The 20,520-nt window shown below is 65.0% G+C and overlaps 1 protein-coding gene across 7 annotated transcripts in view; it reads left to right on the top strand.

Annotated features, from left to right (window-relative positions):
* Positions 1-208: 208 nt before the first annotated feature.
* SH3TC1 (SH3 domain and tetratricopeptide repeats 1) overlaps positions 209-20,520 on the top strand; it is a 46,992-nt gene continuing 26,680 nt past the window's right edge. For 2 of the 7 annotated variants that reach the window (XM_030314284.1, XM_030314291.1), the window contains exons 1-3: positions 14,596-14,767; positions 15,224-15,313; positions 20,297-20,518. In XM_030314284.1, the coding sequence (XP_030170144.1) occupies positions 15,295-15,313; positions 20,297-20,518 (241 nt within the window). In that variant the 5' untranslated portion in view covers positions 14,596-14,767; positions 15,224-15,294. Of the gene's footprint in view, positions 335-14,593; positions 14,768-15,223; positions 15,314-15,334; positions 16,975-20,296; positions 20,519-20,520 lie in introns of those variants that run through there. The other 5 variants (XM_032593019.1, XM_030314294.1, XM_030314290.2 and 2 more) reach the window with 5 other exon arrangements.

Here is a 20,520-nt window from a genome sequence, read left to right on the forward strand (position 1 = left end):
GGCCTGGAGCCTGCACTTCCCCCCAGGCCACCCCTCCCCTCCCAGCTCGGGAATGCTGACCGGGGACTTCCGAGCAGATGAGGAGGAGGAAGGTCAGGGGGGAGGAGACTCGAGGGGCGGGCCGTAGTCGTGGGCGCCACCAATGACCTGGGCGACTATCGGGCCACCTGATTGGAGCCTGGGGGCCTAAAGCGTGTGCCTCCTGCCCCGGCCGGACCCACCGACCTGTGGGGCCCGGGACCAGGAGGCAAGTGTCCGCGGCAGCCGCAGGTGAGGGACCCAGGCGGCCTCCCTCCCTCCCTTCCTTCGCCGGCAGCGTCTGCCCCCTGGCAGGGTAAGTCCCCAGCCACTGGGCTGCATCTGCCCCGGGAGGAGCCACCCCTACGCGGCGGCAGCCCCCGGCCTGCCTCCGGCTCACCTGTCTGGACAGGTGGGGTCAGGGGAGGGCGTGCGTGGGGCGTGCCCTCCAATCCCGCCTGGTCGGGGAGCAGCAGGGCGGGCGCTGCTTCAGGCCGGGATTCAGGTGGCCAAGAAAGGCCAGCCTGGTGTCCCCACGCCTGAGAAAGGAGCTGAGAGCCGGCAGGTGACGCTGGATGTTGTCGCGGTGGCCACTGTGAGGGGGGGATGTGCCTGCCCCCAGGTTGGGGCCCCGGAGGGCTCAGGAGACAGTGGGCCCAGGGGTTCTGACCCTGGCCCAGCACCTGGGAGCTAGTGACCCTGCCCCTCTGTACCTCAGTGTCCCTGTCTGTAGGGTGAGAGAGTCACGGGGGCCCCGTGCAGGCCCACACTGGGTCAGCGGCCTCCGTCTGTGCTGGTGACCATGGAGAGGAGCCACAGCCCTGGGCTGGTGGCAGGGGCCGGGGTCCTGGCTTTCCCTCGCCCTGGTGCGGCCCTACCTGCCTGGACTTCAGCACCCTGCTCTCTGCCCCCCCTCTTTCTCCAGCCCCCATCTCAGCCCCCAGGGGCCAAAGTCCCTGTCGCCCCGCCGGCCCCAGGGACGACAGCTCCCTCAGAGGTGGGCCTGAGAGAGGCTTGGAGCAGGGAAGGGCCGTGGGGAGAGGAATGGGGCCAGATATGGACGAGACCAGGGAGGGGCCTTGCCCCCACAGTCCTGCGACCCCCGCTGTGGACTTGGCACAGGCTGACCGGGGCGAGGGGCCCCTCCGTGGCCCCAGGTGCTGCTCTGCTCTGAGCCTCAGTTTCTGCACAGGCACAAGGACCCTTGTGACCGTCCCCCTCCCCAGTGGCTGCAGGGTTCTCGGGACGGACCGTGAGGGTTCCTCCTCCTTGACTCACACGGAGAGGCCCGAGGCTCTGGGTGCCGCAACGTGGCCGAGACCCCTGGAGGGTAGCGGCTGGGCTAGGATGGGCCGCCCAAGGCCTGCCTCGGTGTCCTTGAGCCCCGCTGAGGGAGGTGCAGGTGCGGCGCTGGGAGGCTCCTGGGCTGGCCCAGGGCCACAGCAAGTGGACCTGGGACTTCGCCCCAGGCAGTCGGCTGCAGGCCCGGCTGTACCCCCAGTGTGTGTGGGTCTTAATGGTTCCCTCTCCACCCGCATCCTGGTGTTCCACCTTTTTCACCTTTCAGAACAGTTTTAGATTTACAGAACCACTGCCAAGCCAGCACAGAGTTCTCATACCCTCCCACCCAGGCTCCTTGACCGTTGACATCTTACATCAGAAGGGTGCGTTTGCCTCAGCTGGTGCACAAGTAGGGTCCATTGTTCTTTTTTTTTTAATAAACAAAATTTTTTTTGAGAGAGAGCAGGGGAGAGGCAGAGAGAGAGGGAGACACAGACTCCAAAGCAGGTCTCCAGGCTCTGAGCTGTCAGCACAGAGCCCGACACGGGGCTGGAACCCACGAACTGTGAGATCATGACCTGAGCTGAAGTCGGACGCTTAACGGACTGAGCCACCAGACTTTATTCTTAAGTAAAGTCTATCCTTGGCTCGGATTTCCTTACTTCCCCTAATGTCCCCTCCCTGCCCAGGAGCCCGCCCAGGACGTCACGGGACGCTTTGTCCGCCCGTCTCCCGGCTCCTCGGGGCTGGGACGGCTCCTCAGACTTGCCATGTTGCGACGATTTCTGCGAGGAGTCCCGGCCAGGGGTTGTGTGCGAGGTCCCTCGGCCGGGACTCGTCTGATCGTCTCCCGTGCTTACACGGGGATCGCGGGTCCCCGGGAGGAAGACCGGGGTGGTGGAGTGCCCTCTCCTCGCGTCCCGTCAAGGGCACCCGCCGTCACCGGGATGCTGACCTTGACCCCCCGGCCGCGGCCGGGTTTGCCGGGCTTCCCCACGGCACGGCCCCCTCCCCGCCGTCCCGCGCTGCGCTCTTAGCGGGGAGGTCACGGCGCTCGGTGCCCACGTGAGGACTGGGGAGGGGGCCCCCCTCCTCGGGGGTGGTGTCTCCACGTAGATCACTGGAGGTTCATCTGCAGGGGAGAGACCTGTCCCTTCTCTCTCCTTTATGTATTTGCTCATGGATTTATCCTGGATAGACTCATGGATATCTTATAATTTGGGTTCTAATCTGACACTAATTAATTTTGTTACTCTAGCTTTGGCCATTGGGAGCTCTCTCAGTGGGCTCCTGCGTCCCCTCGACTCACCCCGTCCTGGTGGGATTTCATCCATTCGCTCACCCACTCATTCACTTCCTTCCTCTGTGGCGCCACAAGTCAGGCCCCACCCTGGCCCTTTGCTGGCCTGGTCCTAGAGCCGGCCGTTTCTCCAAGGGTCCTGATTCCCTCAGTTGGAGGATGGTCTTAGGACCCAAGATCTGTCCGCACTCTGGGCGTGCTTGCGGCTACCTAGGTCTTCTCTTTTTCACACAGATCTGCAAGTATGAGCGTACTGACCCGTGCGTGTGCACGTATCTGCAAGTCAGCGCGTGCGCGTCTAACCCGTCTACGTACGCGGGTCTAAGTACTTTTTACACACACCGATGTAAGCAGTTCCGTATGCAGAATGTGTCTGTATTAACTGAGACCTGACGTCCCCGCCCGTCATCCATCACCGTATGGATTCTTCCAGCCCCTCTCCTTGATTTTCTGTAACCCTACTCCAACAGTGACAAACCTGGCTTTCACCATCCACCGTCCATTTACTTAATTGTTCAAATTCCAGCGGCTCGGCACCTGTACAGAAGTCTGAGAATTTGTCACCCCTGCCCCGTGCTGAGCGGCGATATCGGCTGGCGCCCGGTGAGAACGCGTGGCTCCTTTTGGCTTCGGTCTGGCCCACCCGCCGCCGCCTTTGGGTGGCTCACGCCTCGGTAACACGGACCCCTGCTCCGCCCCCTGCACCCGTCCCGGCGGCCCCGACCTCCTACCGCGTCCTTATCCGCACACGTGGTGTGCACAAGGTGTCACAGCACCCGGTGACGAGGTTCACCGCCCGGCAAAATGCCCGCGCTTCGCCTACTGAACCCCCCTGCTCCTTTCTTCCCCTCACGGTTTCCCTCCACAAACGCCAGCAAACGCAGATGCGTTCCGACCGCCTTTAGAGCCCAAGACGCAGCATGACGCACATACCCCCGCGCCTCAGTCTCCCCCCTCGCTGGGTCTCGGGGACCTTTCCCTGTTGGCCGCGGGGAGCTTCCCGTTCTGTGCTGCTGGCCGCTGGGTGCTGGCTGGAGCGATGTCAGTCCCACGCCCGGGCTATTCCCCAGATGCAGCTGTTGTAAGGAGCCTGGACGCCCTGGCAGCCCCGACATCTCCTTGGTGGGTGGCCGTGTGCCCGGGGGGAATTCCAGAGGCGGGGCTGCCACTCAGGGCCGCGGTTTTGTTGGTGGCTCGCCCGCCCTCACACTGGTCCCGGGCACCGGCTGACCGAGGCCCGGTCTCGCTGAACCGGGAGGTGACCGAGTCCCTTGGGATCGTTTTGCACGCCTGGCTGGGGAGCTTGAGCATCATTTGCTCTGTCTTAACAGACAGGACCCGGTCCCACTGCTCTTCTGCGGGGTGCTCGGTCTTTCCTCTGGCGCGGCGTAGGGCCCGCATTGAGAGGGCCGGCGCTTCTCAGGCGCGCTTCGGCTAAAAACAGCCGCTGGCAGCGGGGCCCAGGCCTGGCCCGACTCAGCGACAGGTCAGCAGCAGGTTTGGTTGTTGGAAGTGAGAAGGGGCGCCTGGGTGGCTCAGCTGGTTAAGCATCCAACTCTCGATTTCGGCTCAGGGCATGATCTCGCGGTCCGTGAGTTCAAGCCCCGCGTCGGGCTCTGTGCGGACAGCTTAGAGCCTGGAGCCTGCTTTAGATTCTGTGTCTCCCTCTCTCTCTGCTCCTCCCCCCGCTCACACTCTGTCTCTGTCTCTCTCTCTCTCTCAAAAATAAATAAACATTAAAAAAAATTTTTTTTCGGGCTGCCTGGGTGGCTCCGTCGGTTAAGCGTCCGACTTCGGCTCAGGTCGCGATCTCACGGTTCGTGGGTTCAAGCCCCACGTCAGGCCCTGTGCTGACGGCTCGGAGCCTGGAGCCTGCTTCCGATTCTGTGTCTCCTTTTCTCTCTGCCCCTCCCCTGCTCTCTCTCTCTCTCTCTCAAAAATAAATTAAAAAAAAATTTTTTTTGAAATGGGGAAACACCAGACCAATCGCGACGGAAGGACATTCCCCAAACAAGGTTGTGGCCAGTCCTTCCCAAAAGTAAGGTCATGAAGAGCAGGGACACTCAAATGTGGTGGTGCCCTCGGTGGCTCTGAGGACTGGAAGGACATCAGGGTAAAACGGAGGCAATTGAACCAAGTGTGGGCTTTGGTGAATAATGACGAGTCAGTGTGTGACTCGTTCACCAAGTGTGACAAGCGTGCCACAGGCATGGGACGCGTTAACCGCAGGGGACGCCGGGTGTGGGTGTGTGGGAGCTGCGTGCTTTCAGGGCGACGTTTCTCTAAATCTGAACTGTTTTAGATACAATTAGATAAAAAAAGAGGCTGTGTCTGCAGGTGCCCGGCGCTCGGGCCCTGAGCGTGGCCCGGCGTCACCGGGCTCTCTCCCGTAATTATGGGGCACCCACGCCCCCGTCCCAGACCCTGTCCTGCCCACGGATAGGGTGCCTGAGGCTGACAGGCAAATGACTCACCCAAGGCGCCCGTTAGCCTAGGATTCAGGTCAGTGAACAGGACGTCGCCGAGCCCCCGCCAGGCACCGGGCACCCTGTTAGAGGGCACAGTGCCTGTCCGCCCTCAGCCGGCTCTGGGAGACTTGCAGGGGTGCGGTGAGGGCTGAGCTGTGGGAGGGTCGGCTGGGCCCAGGTGGACAGGGCAAAGGCAAAGCGCTCCCTCCCCTCCTCTGCCAACCCCTCCCACAAGCGGGAGCAATCCCAGAAGGCTCCCAGAGGCGGTGAGGGCCGAGTCGTGTTTGGAAGGAGGCGTGAGAGTTCGCCGGGGAGGGAAGACTGTGCTCCAGGCAGAGGAGCATCTCGTGCAAAGCCCTCGCTCACGGCGGGGAAGGGCCGAGAGGGGTGATGTGCGGGCAGCTCCCTGTCCTCCCTGATGGGGTGAGTGGGGTGGGCGATGATGGGGACTCAGAGGAGAGGCCAGGCCCAGCTGAGGATGTTTATTTTATACCTTGGGTTACAACCCGATTCTACTTTATTTTGATGCTCCTAGTGCTCTCGCTTTGGCCATTGGGAGCTCTTAATTGGCTCCTGTGTCCCTTTGACATCATCCCACCAGGGTGGGATCCATCCATCTGTCTGTCCTTTGTCCCTCTCTCCCTCCCACTTCCTACTTTCTGGGGCTATAAGAAGCCCTAGGCTTTGTGTTTAGCTCAAGCTGGGGGATGTAGCTCACGTGCCCAGGCTTGGCTCCGAGCGCCTCCTCCAGGCAGCCTCCCCGGCTGTCCCCAGGCGGGATCCTGGCCGTGTGGTGGCCCCGGCCTCTCTGGGCATCCCCTGTCACGGTCGCTCCGGCTGTGCTGTCCTGTCTCCATACGTTTCGTTGGCTCCTGTCACCAGTAGGCTGAGGGCTCTGCAGGCGGGGCTGTCTGACGCCCTGGGCCGGGCACCGAGTAGGGCCGGCAGGTGCGGGGCTGGGCGGTGCTGCAGCCCCCGAGCCTTGCCCTCATTGTATAGTAATGACCGTAACAGCTCTGCTTTGTGCGACCCTCTCCGCACGCTGCGCACAGCCAGCGTCGGGTCCACGGGAACCGGTGCATGGGGTGGCTGGACCCCAGAGCTACGCTCTCTGCACGCTGGAGAGGGAGGGGGAGGAGGTGCACATCCCACAGCAAGTGAGAGGGGACCCTGGGGGTGGCCGCTAGGCTGTCACGGAAGCCGTGACACGGCCCATGAGAGCTCGCGGCTGGGAGGCCGGCGTGGGACGGGCACAGGTGTGGGGCTCAGAGCCCATGGCGGGCCGTGCGGAGGAGGCTGTGACCCTGACCCCGTCTCTGTGACATGGGTCAGAGGGCACAAGTGCTGTGGCCAGGGCCCGCCCGGTGCCGTTCACACTCGCTTCGGGTCTCGTCCGCCCAGCTGGCCCCCCCCCCCCCGGAGGCCAGGAAGAAAGGGAGCCCCTGGGTAATGGGCAGGTGGAAAAGGTCAGCGTCTGTAGGGCTCAGGGCCTCCGAGGGGCGTCGTTCAGGGATCCGCCCCTTCTGCGCGCCCGGCAGGCAGATCTGTGCTCCCAGGCTGGCGCTCAGGGTCCTGCGGGGCTTGGGCCGCCCACCGCGCCCTTCAGCAGCTCTGTGTCTCCGTCATTTCACAAGCGCGTGTGGGGCCCATCGACGCCCCTGAGGCGCCCCCGTTGTGGGTCCTCGTGTGTTAACCAAGCGACAGCCTCTATGGAGACCCCAGTTACAGTGCAGACGAGCTCAGGGCGCTGGGGGCTGGGGCAGGGGGGGGCTTGTGCCGCTCGGCTCAGGGAGGCTGGAAGGAGGCAGGGCCAGCGGGACGCTTTGGCGAGTGGCGGTCAGAGCCTGGTGGAGAAGCTGACCAGGGAGAGGGACGTGCAAATGCAGGGCCGGGGCCGGGGGCTCAGATGGCCACGAGTGGGGGGCCGTGGGGGGCAGGTGTCCAGGTCCCCCCAAGAGGAGTGCCTTGTGCTCCAGCTCCGCCCCCAGGGCTCAGAGATGGCACCCTGGAACCACCAGTGTGGACAGACAGACGGCTCCAGAAGTCCCCAACTGTGTGAGCGCACAGGGCCGGTGCGGGCGGAGAGGTGTGGCCGGTGCAGGTGCAGAAAGAGGCCTTCGGAGGGGGCATATGGTCCATTGGACCGAGAAAACAGGGAGGCGGACGTGGCGGGAGCCGGTGGCCTGGACGAGGCCGGTTTTGAGGCAGGGGTGGGGGTGGGGGGGCGAGGCCGGGCTGAGCAGGGAAGGAGGTGCTGCTGGGAAGGGAGCAGGAAGAGGGGAAGTAGCCAGACAATACGTGCCCCCCGGATGCCCTCAGCGACCTGGGGGCTGACAGGGCCACCCTCCTGCGTGTCCCAACACAGGCCAAGGGGGCCTCGGGAGTGAGTCCTGCGGAAATTCCCGCCTAAGCCTGCCCCCCCCACCCCCCCAACTGCCCCGACCTGGGCCTGGTTTCCAGGGAGATGGGTCGGGGCTGGGAGGACTTCACCTTCACGCCCGGGAGGCCTTTGGGAAGTGTGTGCTCTGCTGGGTTAATGTTTGCGTAAGCGAGTTTCCAGATCCGCCCCCTGGTGACTGGGCTCCGGGGAATGTCCAGAATTCCAGCCGGGGTCCCACACCCAGAGTCAGGAATGCTGCTGCTCTGGGGAGCAAGGTTCAGTGGGATCAGGGTGTCCCTGGGGTCTCGTCTGTAAGCCGGGGCGACTCGGGCCGCTACTCCCGCCTCCTCCGTGCACCCCGCCCTGGGTCACCCCACGGCCCACAGCCAGACGGTCCTGTGGGTAGGACGCGCCTGTACCGCAAAGGGAGAAACCGGGGTGCTCCTGAGACTTGGCCACTCGCAGCCGTGTGGCCCCTTGGGACCCCATCCCTCGTCGAGGAGGGGGCTACTGAGAGCTGGCGGGCACCGTGGCGCCCCTGCAGGCGTGAGGCACAGGCTCCCTAGGCGGGCAGTGAAGATAGTCTCTATGCCTTCTAACCGGCTTCCTCTGAGGACCCAAGGCGTATTATTTGGGGTGCAAGGAGGGGCACCCCACTTAAGTCTCCGTTTCTGGAAGCACCTGGCCTCCCTGGCCACTCCAGATGCAGGAGCGTGGTCTGGAGGAGCGCCCGGCCAGCTCTCGGGCCGCCCTGCCCGGCCGAGTCAGCGAGTCCCTGGCGTGAAGGCCGGATGGTCATGACCTGGGGGGGGGGGGGGACGGGAGGGAGGAGGCGGGGAGCGTCATCAGTCCCGGCCGAGGCTCGGCAACTGCTGACAGCTTCCTACAGCCTGTGACCCGGCCCGGGGTGGCCGTCAGTCATCACAGGCCTGTTTGGTCCCAATATCCTTGTTTTGCAAAGAGCAGTTCCTGAAATCTCGCCGACTCGAGCTTTGCTCATCTTTGATTGGGGCATTTTCAGCCGCTGAGGCCAAAAATAACAAACACAGGCGGTGCCTTGCTGAGCACGGCCCCCGTTCTGGCCCTTTCTGTGTGGCCGGTGGCAGCTGGGTTGCCAGGCTCCAGGCTCGCGGAGTCTGTCTCCATCCCCGATGCATCTGTCCTCAGACCCGGGCGTGCCGACGGGCATGTCCAGCCCGACCTTCCGGGTTCCTAGACCCGGGTGGGGCTCAGGGACATGGGCCCCGGAGGGTGCGTGCTGCCCCGTCTGTTTGCCTGTCTGGAAAATTGCATTAGGCCGGGTCACATCTGCATCACACAGGTGGGGAGCCAGAGACCGGGAAAGACGACGGGGTGTTCTTAGCGTGGACCACGGGAACGCTGGGGACCCTGTTTCCCGCGACCTTGGCTGAGGGGCGTTCTCTTCCTGAGTCTCGGTTTCTTTCCCCAGTCACCTGGGTTTATTTGACGCTCCTCTCCTACACGCGAAGGACTGGTTCTCGCTAATACTTGACAATTTAACTGTGTTTGCAGGTACAGCCACGACCAGGGGTTGGAGGGGGCAGGACGCAGCTTCATGTACTCTCCCCTGTGGCAGCTCCAAGCCTGTGCCCCGTCCCCGGCGCCAGGACTGGCCCCCACCCCGCGCCGCTTGAACCTTTGTACATCCCAATCCCAGGGCGGCAGGGAACGCCTGTGGGCTGGCTCCTTCCTGCCTCGGGTGTGGGGGGGGGGGAATCCTGAGATGCTTTTCCACGTGTGCCCACCCCACCCATTCTCCAGAGCAGGGCCCACTCTGAGGGCCGGATCCAACCCCTGTTTTGTATACAAGGTCTCACCTGCACAAGGTGCACCTGTTGTGGACCATTTGCGTGAACGCCGCCTACCGCCTACGTGGCATCCTCTGTTTCACGCTCCCCTGGCCTGGACCCGCCTGATGAGAACGCGTTGTCACCTCCGCTCTAGAACTGCCTGTGTGGCCTCAGCGGGTCTTGTTTTCTACCGCCCAGGGCGGCTGGAGAGACCCGGAGCCCAGGGAGTAGGGAGAAGTCGCGCACCCTACCCTACCGCCCCTGGGGGCCTCTGCATTCCTGAGATTCACCATTCTGACCGGCTGTGGATTAACCCTGGGGGCAAGAGCGTGACCTGGCCTCTCCAGCTTCCATAACGCCGCAGAGCTACGTGTCTGGATACGGGTTGTCTAGGTGGAGGCTGGGTTTAAGGGCTCTTCTGTCTGGCCCTGGCCCCGGGAAGACCTCTGCAACACCCCCTCTTGGCCTCGTCTTGAAAGACTCAGCCCAGAGGCCTCCACTTCCAAGAAGTCTTCCTTGATTCTCTCCTCCTCTCCTTTCCGTCCCAGGCTTCCCTTTGCCCCTGTAAGGACCGTGCTACTTTGTCCCAGTCTCTTTCCAGGTCTGTCTCCCCAGTTTGCCTGTGGGACCTGATGGCCGGGAGCCTGGAAGGCAGAGCGGAGATGGGAGGGCCAAGATCGTTGATGCGGGTGGGGGGCGGGTAGCGTCGAACCCCAGAGAGCAGAGCTATCTCAAGATCGAGTAGGGGATCTAGCAAGACGCCGGGCCACGGGCAAGGGAGGGTGTCCTGGGGAGCCCAGCTGGGCCGGGGGAGGCCTGGGTCGCAGTCCCAGAGAACTGGAAATACCTTAGGAGGACGTGACGAAATTCAGAATCGCCTTTTATCTTCACTTGACCACAGCTGTTGCTATCTGCCCCAAGAGCTAAACAATAAGAAATAAGCGAAGGGTGAAAGGCACGGCCCCCTCAGCCCCTGGCGTCCCAGCTCTGGATTGCAGCCCGGGGTTCCATCCCCCCTGAGCAGGGGTGAGTCAGCGCCCCGGGTTCGGCAGGAGCTGCCTAAGGGCTCGGAGGAAAGAAATCTCTGCCTGTATCACAAGGTGGGGTCCAGGGTGGAGTCAGGCGGATTTAGGGCGGGAGAGGGGCCGCCAGGAACCCTGGGAGAGCATCCTGGAAGTTACAGCCGCTGGGCTGGGCTGGGCTGGGCTGGGGGCTTGTAGGTGCAGCTGGTCCCCTGGGTGGTGCAGACTTTCCCAAGGGAAGGACACATAACCGGTTTGGGTACTTCCCAGGGCCACCTGGGACAGCCTCCATCTGGAAGGAAGCCTTAGACTGTCTTCCCTGCAAAGGACACTGGGGAGACAGGGACCGAGTGACAGCGTGTGGTCAAGGGACGTAGAGTGCCAGGCTCCGTGTGCTTCAGCATAACCGTCCACATGACCCCTCGGGGAGGCCCTGCCCGTGCGGCTCCTTCCCCCCGTCCCCTCTCTGAGCCTCCGTGTCCTCCGAGTCCTGTGCGACTCCCCGAGGCCGCACAGAGGACACAGGCCAGGCCAGCCTCCCACCCTGGGCGTGGGCTGTGGTGTGTCAGGCCCCGGCCTTCCGCGGACACGCGTGCTCTCCCGGGTGCGGGGAGTCGTGCCCACGGCTTCCACACTGGCTAGAACACGTGTCTCTTCGTCCCGAGCGGCAAAATGCGGGACACGAGCCATCCCGCTTCCCAAACGTGCTCGCCCCTCTGTCGGGGAAAGCGCCGCCCTCACGGTTTGGTTTGCTTTCCGCCCAGGACCCTCATACCTGCACGCGGGCTTCCTGGAGGAGGGGAAAGGCGGGCCCCAGAGGCAGGTGCTCGGAAAAGCTCTACGGACACTGGAGTCTGTGGCCAGCTGGGCAGCTTCCAGACGTGCCCCCCCGGCACCTTACGATTCAGCGAGACATCGGCCGGTCCCTGTGATGTGAAAAGGGGCAGAATTGCCGTCCGAGAGAATTAAAATCAGACTGTGGTGCTCGAAGCATGGGGTCTGATGACTTGGCAAACGCCGGCCTCGGACCGGACTTGCTCTCCGGGTTCCTGGGAGTCAGGGCATCCACCCCGGTGCTGGGTGGACCTGAGACCCCGGCTGGCGCCACTGCCTGCGGGCCCCGCGACCCTGGGCGGGAGCCGCCTCTGCGTCCAGCGCGTGGCGGTAACACTCACGCCAGGAGGGCTCTAACCCACGCATCTAGCATCTTCTTGGCAAGTGTGATGGGATTTATTACCGCAGCCTTGTTAGGCACCAGAGCCATTGAGGCGTGGGTGGGTGGGGGGAGGGCACTTAGAGACCTCCACGTGGGACTCCACCTTCTGCAAGGGGGGCATCAAGACCCCGGGAGTGACAGGCTCTCCCAGAGGGACTCACAGCCTGGGCAGTGTGGGCCGGCCGCATACCCAGCCTCCACGAGGGACCCTTGTTTGCAAAGTCCCCTGACCTAGAAAGCTCGTGTTCTTCCTCTGGAGGGTTCCTGGGGTGCACTTGCGGAATTGGGGTGCACTCCGGAGTTGGGGGTGCACGGTGCAGAATCCGGCACCCCTGTGCTTAGGGCTGCATTCTCTGGGGTCGGTGCGATCAGCAGAGTCCGGGTGCGCCGTGCAAAGTCGAGACACCGGATTGGGGTGTGCCGTGGGGAATTGGGGTGCATCTTGTGGAGTCTGGGTGCTCTGCAGCGCGGACGAACGCTGGGCACGCTCGGGGAGGCCCTGGGAAACCCCCGCCCCCGGCCTTGGACCAAGAGCGTAGCTGCGGAGACAAACAGGATGCGGGGTCTCGGGCCGCAGCGGGGGACAATGGCCAGGAGAGGAAGTGTGTCCAGACCCTGTTATGGATGTGGAGCCCATCTGAGACCTCGTTCAGCACAATTTCCAGAAAAACAAAGGGAGAAGAGGCCAAGCATCTGGTGTCGTGCGCACGGTGGGGTTCTGGAGCGCAGGCTGGAGAGCCGGGGGTCGCACCTCACGGGCTCGGGGCGGAGGCTGAGAGGAGCAGGGGGATGCGTGGAGGGCACGCAGGGGGCGGAGAGGGAGGTCTCCGTGCTGGTGCCCAGGAGCAGCCCCCGGGGTCCCCCGGGCCGTGGCACAGGCCAACCCCGGGCTGCGAGGGGCATAACGAGGGGTGGGCAGCCGAGAGCTCTCGTTTGCCTGGAGAGCTCTGCCCCTGGTGCCCGTGGGCCTCGGCCACCGGAGAGCCTGGACACGGGCATTTGTAAAATGAACAGACATTTACGTGCAGCTGTAGCAATGGTCTGCACTTGGTCTGTTAGAGCAATTCCTGCGTCTAGTTTCATCCTCACGATGACCGAGACTAAGACCGCAGAATAGCATCTGACCCCGTCTGGGGCTTCCGTGAGAATCCAAAACGCCAAGGTCGTGTGGCCAGCGCGGCAGAGCTGACCTTCAAGGTGCTGTCCACAGATGCAGGTGCCCACCTCCTACCCCTTGTGGTAGGAGCTCTCCCCTCCGGTGAGAAGGCCGGAGGGGTGACAGGGGGGCCCGGGGGTGCTGTGGGCCCATCCGTGGGCATCCGCAGGTGGCCAGCTGCCCTGCAAAGGGGGCTGGGGCCCCTGTGTCTGGATGGGGGAGGCAGGCCCGCCCCGGAGAGTGGCCGCAGGGGAGGAGCACCCATCCTGCAGAGGGGGGGCAAGGAGAATCCAACTTCCAATGCGCGGTGGGTCCTTCACACGGACGAGGGCATCACCGGTCCCCAGGGCTGTGAGGGCAGAGGCACAGGGCGCTGGGCAGGCCCCGCTGGGCTGGGCAGTTTGGAAGCAGAGCTGGAGTGGATGGAGGAGGGTGGGGAAGGAGCCTCGGGAGGGGGCGCAGGCCCGCCCAGGCCTGATTTAGACTTCTGGCCTCCAGACGGGGAGGGACCGAGGCAGCCGGTCTGTGGAGCTCTGTCACGGCAGCCCCAGGACACTGGCAGTGTGACCCTCACAGCTGTCCCGCCAGGGAGACAAGGCCACACCTCCCAGAGGGAAGGAGTTGCCCGAGGAAGCAGCTGTACCCCCTGCTCCGGCCCCTGGGACCCACAGAGGAGCGTCAGATCTGCCCGCGGCCAAGGAGACCGTGAAAACGCCTCCCCCTGACCCTTGGCTCCCGCTGTGGGGTCTCTGTGCAGCGGGCGGGGTGGCCGGGCTGGGCGTGTGCCGGGCATGGCTGTGCCCGTGACCTGCTGGAGCCCCCAGAGGGAGCCCCTCGCCCGCTCTCGGCCTCAGTGGCCGGCTCCACCCAGTGAGTGAGGCACTTGGGCTCTGGCCCCGCAGGGAGGGAGGGGAATTGGTAACTTTTGGTGGCTGTGGGTGACACCAGGAGCTGGTGAGAGGAAGGACAGGTGGGCAGGAGGGTGAGGACCGTTGTCCCCAGGTGACTAACGTCTGGAGATGTGTGTGGCCGTCACAGCTGGGCTGTGGGTGCTACGGGCATCTTGCTGGCCGGGCCGGGATGCTGCTGCAATCCCACGTCTACACAGCAGCCACTCCCCACGGCAAAGAGTGATCGTCCCAAGTGTCAGCAGTGCGGCCCTTAGAAACCCCGGCCTCGGGGCTTTGGCATCTGTCAGACCCGTTCTGGGCTCTTCTAATCGTCACTGGCCTTGGGCATATCACGTGACCTCCCTGAGCCTCAGTTTCACTGTGTGTGAAACAGTCACATTTCTACTGAATTGGAGATTTTTTCCTGGTCTGATCCAGGCCGGTGTGAAAGCCTGGCCCGTCTGAGCACAGGACAGGGGAGAAGGTGGCTTTCGTGCCGTGATTCTTGGGGCCCGGCTGGGGCCGGCGACTGGAGCCGTGCCCCTGCCTCAGTGAGCGCACGGGAGGACGGGGCTGCGGGCTGACCCCAGTTCATTCCCTGCTTAGCTCCCCCCAACCCCTGGTGAGCGGAGCCCAGGTCCCTAGGTGGGGCCCAGAGCCGGTGGGAAGTCAGGGAGCAAGGAGAATTGTGGTCCGACCCCGATCTGTCCCTGGCGAGCCAATGGGCTGGGGTAGCACCTGGCAGAGGGACGGGGCTGCACGTGTGTCCGTGCGTGTGTGTCCGTGTGGGGCAAGTGGAAGAGGAACAGAGCAGGGCTGAGGTTTGGCGGGGCCGCTCGGCCAGCCGCTGGTGCACTTCCCCAAGCCCGGGGCCCAGGCTGGAACCTGGGTGGTTCCCCGGCTCTCACAGCCTGGGGGCTGGGCGGTGGGCAGGCGGCCGGGCCTGGAGCTGGTCCAGGGAGGAGCTAATGATCAACGCCAGGCGCGCTGGGCCAACCTCTCGCCACCGGCCCGGGGCGCAGGGAGGAAGTGTGGCAGGAAGCAGGGGGTGGTGGCAGCCGCGGTGCAGACAGCTGGGCTGTGGGCGGTCGGCCGGCCCGGCTGCCGGGACAGCCCGCGGGGCCAGCCAGCGAGGGGCCGGGAGCCGCCACCGGGTGCCTGCGGTCCTGCCGCACACCCCCCCCCCCCGACCGCGCGGTGAGCGTCGTCTGAGCAGCGGGAGCAGGTATGGGGGGCGCTGGGCCGGGCGGGGCAGGTGTTGGCCCCGGAGCCGGGTCTTGCCGCGCACAGTGGGGTCTGAGAACAGCCTCTCAACTTTGGATTTCTCGAAGCCTTTTCTGCTGTGTTGGGACCGTGGGAGCAGAGCTGTGGCCTGGGGAGCCCGGAGGTCTGGGTCCCGGCTAGTAGACGGCAGCCGGAACTCTGGAACGCTGGCCCAGCCTGGCTTCTGTGAGCTCGCTTGACCCCACTCCGTGCGGGCGCTCAGCTGGCCTGTCCCCCGGCTGAGCACGCGGCCTGCGATAAGGGATTCCGGGTCTCGGGGATCTTGTCCCCCGCCCTGGAACGGTGCCACCTCGGGCACACACCGCAGGGGACGCCCCAAGACAGCCCAGGGTGGCTGTGCAGCGGTGGCCTGGCCACTCCGAGGTCACCAACCCTGGGCCTCTTTCCCGCCAACTAGATGGGGCGAGTGCCCTGACCAGGGGCACCCACCAGACGGTCGTGGGGGAGGACACGGGCCCAGGATTTCCAATGCCAGGTCCTGCCCTGGGTACGTGCTCCCAGCACACCAACTGAGACCCTCTCCCGGCTTCCAGTGACCCCTCCAGGTGCCCCAGGACCCCCAGCTCTGTGGCTGAACTCCTGGCGGGAGGCGGGGCGGGGGCCCGAGACAGGTGCTGCGCTCAGCTCCTCTGGGTTCGAATCCCATGTGTGCCCCCCCCCCCCCCCCCCCGGCCCCGGGGCCGGGTCCCTGGCTGTAAGCCTCAGGTTGGCCACCTGTGAAAAGGGCACAGTGGCAGCCCCCTCCCCCCGCTCCTTGGGTCATTACGAAGATTAAACGGCCGTGCTTGGTTAGCACTTGGGGGTGCTGTCTGTTCAGAACGTCAACACCGCTGTCAGTGACCACGACGCATCCCGTATGGGCCGTTCTGACTTGACTCTCACAAAATCCCATGACGTGGGTGAGCTCCACCCTGCCTCCGTCAGAGAAAGCAGGCGCGGGGGTCACAGGTGAATTAGTTCCCCGGGGCTGCCGCGACACAGCCCCACACGCGGCAGCCGGCGAGGAGACCTGACTCTCTCGCGGTCCAGGGCCCCGAAGTCCAAACTCAAGGTGTCTCCAGGGTCCAGCTCCCTCCAGGGGCTCCAGGGGAGGGAACTTCCCACCTCTTCCTGGGACTCCAGGCGCTCCTGGGCGGTGGGCCGCATCCTCCGTCTGTCCTCTGTGGTCACATGGCCCCCACCCCGTGTCTGTCTGTCTGTGTCCCTCCTCTTCTTATAAGACGCCTTCTGAGGTTCCCTGGTGGGTACGAATCTGGGGGACACTGGTCGCCCCAGTCCCGGGGTGACCAGACAGCTGTGAAGAGATGCTTCTTGGAGCTTGGACAAGGTCTGCGTGGGCCCACAAGGTATTTGTTCAGTACGAGCCCAGTGAATGCTCCGACCAGACCTCCCTGAACGTGTTCCGGGCTGGAAGGGTACGATCTCGCCCTCTGCTAAACCCACACTTGTTAAGTGCCAGCTGCCACCCTGGAGTACCATCTGTTCACTGCGTCGACGTCCCCGTGAGGCGCGAGTTTGCGTTCTCACCCTCCAGGTGGGCTGAGGGGGGCACGCAGGCTTTCCCGGCCCATCGACCCCACGTGTCTGTGCTCTGGGGCCATACTCCCCCCTCCTGGGCTGGGCGCTGGCCAGGGCCTGGGGGCTGCTGCGGACCCAGCAGGTGCCCCCTGGGTTTGTCCCAGATACACCGAACAGAGAGGGAAAGGCCGGAAGGGAGAGTCTGCCGTTGATGGTGACCAGCGAGCAGCCCCCCAAGACCGCAGGTCAGCAGCCCCGGCAGTGTGGGAGCCGCGTCTACGGCAGGAGCCACGGCCTGTGAGGCCAGGCAAGGCCATTATAGGAACCAGCGGGGAGGGAACTCTGGGCAGAGATTGGGCTCACTTCCTCATCTCCGGCCGCGACTAGGAACCCCGGGCTGAGGCCTGTCACTGGGGGCCCCGCCTGCTCGGGCACATCCATCACTGAGCAGGGGGGAGGGTCCGTGAGCCCAGGAAGCCTCCCCTTTCCTCAGGAAGCTGTCCCTGAGGCTGCCGGGAGCCCGGACGATGGCCCGGACGCACACACGGACGGGCGAGTCCTGACCCGCGGGCAGAGGCGGGCAGAACGAAAGGCTGACATCCGGCTGCCGGGGCCCCTCCTGTACCCAAGGTGGGGACGCGGACCTGTCCCCTGAAGGGTGACGTGGCCGGCGGGGTGGGAGGCCTGGGCCCCTGCGTGGGCTTCGCAATGGAAGGGCAGAAGGACGGCGGACTGACCTCAAAGCCCCTTGAGCGCCCCGGTCCTGACATCCACCTGTGGCGGGCAGCGGTGCGGGAGCAGGTGTGGGGAGCAGAGTTGGTGAGGCGAGAAGGGAAAGAATCAACTGGGGCTTGGACGTGGCTGGGGGCTGGGGCGGGCGGCCGGCACGCGGAGCCATATCCAGGAAGATGCGGAGGGGGCCTCGTGCTTTATGAGGAGGGAGACGGCGCGGAGAGCAGGGGGTGCAGGCACCAGGGCCTGAGTGACGAGGCTGTGTGGAGACGGCCCTGGGTGACTGCAGACCCCAGCGGGCTTCTTCCCCTGGGCCCTGGCAGCATCCCTGGAGAGGGGAGGGGCTGCGGGGCCTGGCCGTGTGCGGGGGGGTGGGGTGCTGGCCGCTCCCTGGGTCAGGTGCCTCCTGACCCCCCCAGGCTGTGCCCCTCAGATGGGAATCAGGTCCCGGTTGGAGGAGGGGCAGGGGCATCGCCTCTGTAAGCCTTGGGGGCCTTGGGCTGCTGGGGGAGTGTTGGTCCCTGTGGGGGGGGGAGGGTCCCTGTTTCCCGTAGTGAGGGGCTGTCTGGCAAGGCCACACGAGGGGCACCAGAAACCCGGGGAGCCCTGCCTCTGCAGCTATTGTGGCCGTTCCGACTTTTCCTTCTTTCCGCCTTCGTCGTTCGGATCTTAGAGGCAATCCTGGCTTGGAATGGGCTGAGAAGGCCCCGGCAGGAGTGGCTCTAGCATTTCGGGGAATGAAACGGAGGGTCCGCGGGGCGGTGGGCCGGGCAAAGCCCCTGGGGGCCGAGGCCCCCCCCCCCCGAGTCACCGTCCGGGAGCCTGTGGCGTGCGTGGCCACCGGCCGAGCTGCCACCGCTTACCCAGTGCCCCTGGGACGCCTGCTGGTGCCCAGCCCGTGGAGGACACGTGTGGCTGGACTGAGTGTGTCGGGGGCCGAGCAGGGGCTCCCACGGGAGCCCTGACCACTAATCCCCAAGGCCAGGAAGGAGGGCGGGCGGGGGCCTTACCGGTGACCCTGCTCATCCTGTTCAGCTTGGGAGGAGCACGAGGCGGGAGGGGTCGGCCTGTCCCCTGGGGTCAGGGGGTGGGAGCCTGAGGTCTGGGCCCCCGCCCTCGCTCTCCACTCACCCAGCTGTGAGGCTACTCATGCTTTGCCCCCACTTGGGACAGCAGGGCTGCAGCGACCTCGGACGTCTGGCTGTCTCTGGGGCTCTGCCCCACCGTGCCGTTGGTGACATGGACGGCCACCTGTCAGCCCCTCCACACGCGGTCCCCACCTCCCCCTGCTCCCCTCCTGACTGCCCGGCGCCCTTCCCCTCACCTCCAGCGTCAGGAGAGCTCTCTTTGCCCCGGAACCAGCCCTGGCACGTGCGGGTGGCTTTCCGGGAACCCGGCTCGCTCTCCAGTCCTCGGGTTTGGGGAGTCTGGAGGGAGGCGGGAACAGGGGCTTTGAACGGATGGGGTTCTGTAAATAGTTGTGAAAATATTCCACACTGGGTCTAGTCAAGGTCCAGCTGCCCCTTTGTTTTTGGTGAAAATTTGAGGGGAGGAAATAAACCCGAGGCCCAGGGCGGCCCTGTCTCCACTCTCCTCGGTTCGTTCTGCACAAGTGCCAGAGGGAACTTTCCAAGGCACAGAACCAAACCCGCTACTCCGGGCTTTAAACACTTCAGTGGCTCCTCAGCTTTCGTGGGGGTGCTCAACGCCTCTGGGGGCCTTCACCTCATCTGGGCTGCACCCCAGACCCACGGCGCCTCCCCGGCTGCCCCAGTGTGCGTCCTGCCTCCCGCCATGGGCAGCAGGTGCCTTGGGGAGACAGGGCCGGGGGCCGGTGGGGCTGTCCAGGCTGGGGGCTCCACGCTGCTGCCTCCGAGTTCTCTGTCCGCTGCCCGGGCCCTGCTCCCCAGCATCCGTCGGGAAGGGGGTGGGCCGGGAGGAAGCCACACTGGCATTGTTGTCCCCGGAGAGGGGGGCCGGGGGTGTTTTCCTGTCTCTGTGTGCTCTGTGCAGAGGGATTCCCGCCGGCCTGTTCCGGCTTTGGCTTGAAATCCCATAGCTCATCATCAGGGATCAGGGAGGCCCGAAATAAGGGGGATTCCCTTAATTGTGCGTCCTAGCATTGTTTCAGCAACCTCCATGTGAAACGTGACCGAGCAGGGCCATCCCTTGCCACCTGTGTCCCCAAGACCTGGCTGCACCCGGTCCCAATGGCCACAGCTGGGAGTCCTCCCCTCCCTTCCTCAGCCCTGGCCCTGCCACCACCCCCCCTTCCTTTGGAAAGGGGACTCTGTGTTGCCCTGTGTCCTGAGTGGTGACAGAGCTCCCACCCCAGGAGCACCGTGTGTCCATTTGTAACAGCCTCTCATCTCTGACCCCAGGCACGAGTGAAGCTTGATGACAGTTCCTGGTGGGGGGGCGGTCGGGGGAGGGAGGCTGGGAGGCCCAAGGGCGCCCGGAGTGGGGAGCAGTGGCCCGATCCACCTCGGTTCTGCCTCGGCCACTTCCTCCTTCCCTGCCGTCCCCCACCTGCTTCCTTTCCTCCGCGGCGGCCCGGAACCTGGCCCATTTCCTGACCAGTGGGATGGGACCGCGTTCCAGCGGCCCCACGAGAGCCCAGGCCGAGCCCGCTGAGCCAGCTGGAGCCGAGGGGGTCGCTGTAAGGGGCAACGGGATCTCTTGGGAACTCACAGCGACACTGAGGCTTGTGCGAGTCGGACCCGAGTGACTGCCTCTGGGGGAGTCCGTCTCAGCGCTAGCTGGACGGGACACGAGGGGGGACTCATCTCAAATGCAAGGTGCCGGGTGCCCCGCGAGGACTTCTCTGCTCCCTGTTCCCACACATCCATCCAGCGCTTGCAGGGATGTTCGAGCACCAGGACGGGTCGGGCTCTGAGCTATTTCCTAGTGGCCCGTGGGCCGGCAAGAACGGGGCCCCGTCTGTCCACCTGCAGGCGAGGCCGGTGTTGGCCTCCTCACCGGGCAAACGCCGCACGCGTCTCGGGAAGAGCACGTGGCTGGGGGCTTGGGGGTTCGGAGGGTCGTCCTAGCCGGGGAGGCAGTGACGCACAGACGGACAGACCTCTGAAAGGAAGCAGACACCCTCCAGGCAAAGCAGAGGCTTCTCTCCTGATCCCGGCCCCCGTGGCGGCCTCTCCGTGGGCACCCGTGTTCCCGGAGAGGCCTCAGCGCTGACCACCACCCTCTCCTCTCCCCACAGCGGCCAGCGGGCATGCGGAGCCCCCGGTGCTGATGGTGCCGCCGCCCGTCATGGAGGGCCCAGGGGACGCGGCTGGCGAGGGGCCGGCCCCGATGGGGAGGAGGCCTGCGGGGCCCTCAGGAGGCGGTGGCCGCGGCCACGAGGTCCAGAGAGTGGCCGTGAGCTCGTCGGTCGCCTGGGAGCGCGTGGGGCCCGAGGAAGCCCAGGCTGTGGTCAGAGGTGGT

The sequence above is a fragment of the Lynx canadensis genome, chromosome B1, assembly GCF_007474595.2.
Source record: "Lynx canadensis isolate LIC74 chromosome B1, mLynCan4.pri.v2, whole genome shotgun sequence".
Lineage (NCBI taxonomy): Eukaryota > Metazoa > Chordata > Mammalia > Carnivora > Felidae > Lynx > Lynx canadensis.